Source organism: Penaeus monodon, chromosome 36, assembly GCF_015228065.2.
Source record: "Penaeus monodon isolate SGIC_2016 chromosome 36, NSTDA_Pmon_1, whole genome shotgun sequence".
In the NCBI taxonomy this organism is placed as follows: Eukaryota; Metazoa; Arthropoda; class Malacostraca; order Decapoda; family Penaeidae; genus Penaeus; species Penaeus monodon.
In genome coordinates, this window is record NC_051421.1 from 17,363,016 (window position 1) to 17,365,515 (window position 2,500).

Genomic DNA, 2,500 nt, shown 5'->3' on the forward strand with positions numbered 1-2,500 from the left:
TTTTTTTTTTTTTTTCTTTTTTTTTCCCGGGGGGAGAATTAAGATTGCCACAAAGGCCGATGGGTGTGTAGGAGAAAATGCTATTAAAATTATTAAAAGGTTCGATTGCACGGGGAATAACACTTCAGGAAAAGTGTAACGAAAATAGAGATGCCTTCAAGTGCTTTAATATACGCTTGCTTGCAGTGCGTGTGCAGAGTGCGTGCGTTAACTGAGAGTTTCCTGTTTACAAAGTTCGTGGAATGGGAAGGGTCTTCCTGCGTTCGATATGAGGAAGTGCCACGAAAAAAGAAGCTGCGATTTTGGGAATATTTCTGGCCGTGGGTTGGCTGGCACTGGCACCCGTGGCACTCGACAGAAGAAGGTGCGGTGCGATGCTGGCCTTCTTCTGCAGGTCACCCAGTGCTACACATGGGGGTTGGATTTTGCGTTTCGATAAAGAGGAGAGGGAGTGGGAGGGGGAATGGGAGTGGGAAGGAGAGAGGGAGTGGGGTGCAAAAAAAAAGTCAAAAGGGGGAAGTGGGGATAAAAAAAAAAGGGGGAAAGGAGTTTTTTGTATGTCTGCCTTATGTGCTTATAAGCATGTGCGTTTGTGTGAGTAAAGACGTATATATATATAATCTAAAGATAGATTTCTTAATTAAGGACCAACCTAACCGCAAATCTACAGCTAAAAACTCTAATATCACTAGGACGCAATTTTGTAAACGCATTATGGGATGGAACTTCTCGTAAATCTGCATCGAAAAAACGCCACACCCCCCTAAATAAAAATACCCCCCCTACTCCATATTCCTACCCATACTCAACCCCATAACCCTACTCCAGGGTCCTCCCATCCCATGCCCATGCTCCTATTCACATTCCATACTCCTACTCCTTCCCCAAATTTTCCCCCACTCCATGCTCCAAGCTCCATACTCCATATTCCATGCTCCATATTCCATACTCCATGCTTCATACTCCATATTCCATATTCCATACTTCATGCTCCATACTCCACATTCCATACTTCATGCTCCATATTCCATACTCTATGCTCCATATCCCATACTTCATGCTCCATATTCCATACTCCATGCTCCATATTCCATGCTCCATATTCCATGCTCCATGTTCCATGCTCCGTATTCCATACTTCATGCTCCATACTCCATACTGCTTGCTCCATATTCCCTACTACATCCTCCATGCTCCATACTCCATGCTCTATACTCCATATTCCATACTCCACATCTCATATCCCTACTCTATACTTCATAAACCATACCCCATACCACATACCCTCAATACCATACGTCGGTGACCCTCCCTCACCTGTTAGGAGAATTATACGAGGCGATGGTGTGTGGAGAGCGAAGAAAGCTTTGTTGGGGGACACGGGGAGGGGTGGGCACGCCACGGCCCTGAGGGAGGGGGGTGGGCACGTGGGGCACCGGGGAGGGGGTGGGGGACGCCCGGGCACGGGGAGGAGGTGGGCACTCCAGGGGCACTGAGGGAGGAGGTGGGCACGCCAGGGGCACTGAGGGAGGAGGTGGGCACGCCAGGGGCACCGGGAGGAGCGTAGGCACGCCAGGCACGCACCTCCTCCCAGGCGCCGAGCCAGCAGGCCAACCCACCAGCGCCACACCTTCGCCGGGCGCGCTATGGGGGTGAATTTTAGTTGCACTCACGATTTTATAGAATGAAGGAGGTGGATGGAGATAGGAGAAGGAATGAGACGGGAGAGGGAGAGGGGAGCATAGAAAGAGAATAAGAGATGAAAGATAGAATAGAGAAGGAGAAAGAGTAGTTGATGACCGAGTGATTTCTCGAGTCGTAAAACCCTTGGATGCCGTCGTGTTCTTGCATAAATACAATGTATGCAAGAGGTCTTCCTTAGAGGGTGTATTCTATTGATATGTGCATTTTAAGGCTTCGCTGTAAGGACTATTTTGTGGCTAAATAAACGTTTTTAATTAGGATTCTGAATCACGTCGCCGGAGCCCGCTGGAAGGTGGTCGAGGCGAGCGCTTCCTGGAGGAGATAAAGGGAGGCGGCGGCCCGGGCGGGGATCTGCTGACTGGGGGGGAGAAGTGTGGCGTTGGAAGGCTGGCGCTTGATAGGGCTAAGTGTCGAAAGGTGTCGCTGTCATGAGGGTTTCATTCCAGTCGCTTCGTAGGCTTATCTGGGGATCGGTTAAGTAGCGAGGTTGTGATATTTTCTTGTCATTCTTGTGATTCACTAAATCTCGTAGGGTGTTTTTTTCTTTCTTTCTTTCTTTTTTGTATAAACGGGTTGGTGTAAAAACATGATGTCCCTTTATAACCCATGTTCATGATTTAACGCTTTATCCTTGTGGTTCGTGGCGTTTTTATAAACGGCTTGATATGAAGATGAGGTGTCAGTTCATGACGCATGTTCCTGATGTAATACTTTTATCCCTCTTGTTTCAGGCGAGGTCCGAGGAGCAGGTGGCTGCAGCGCGGGCGTGGCTGGACGCGGAGCGGGTGTGGCTGGT

At 48.8% G+C, this 2,500-nt stretch overlaps 1 protein-coding gene across 1 annotated transcript in view; it reads left to right on the plus strand.

The window, feature by feature from the left end:
- The window catches only part of LOC119595821 (unconventional myosin-XVIIIa-like), a gene marked incomplete in the record, with an annotated part of 169,007 nt that overhangs the window by 35,834 nt on the left and 130,673 nt on the right, over positions 1-2,500 (plus strand). The window contains 1 exon segment of the mRNA XM_037944998.1: positions 2,436-2,500. This exon segment is cut by the window's right edge and continues 127 nt beyond it. Within this exon segment, the coding sequence (XP_037800926.1) occupies positions 2,436-2,500 (65 nt within the window).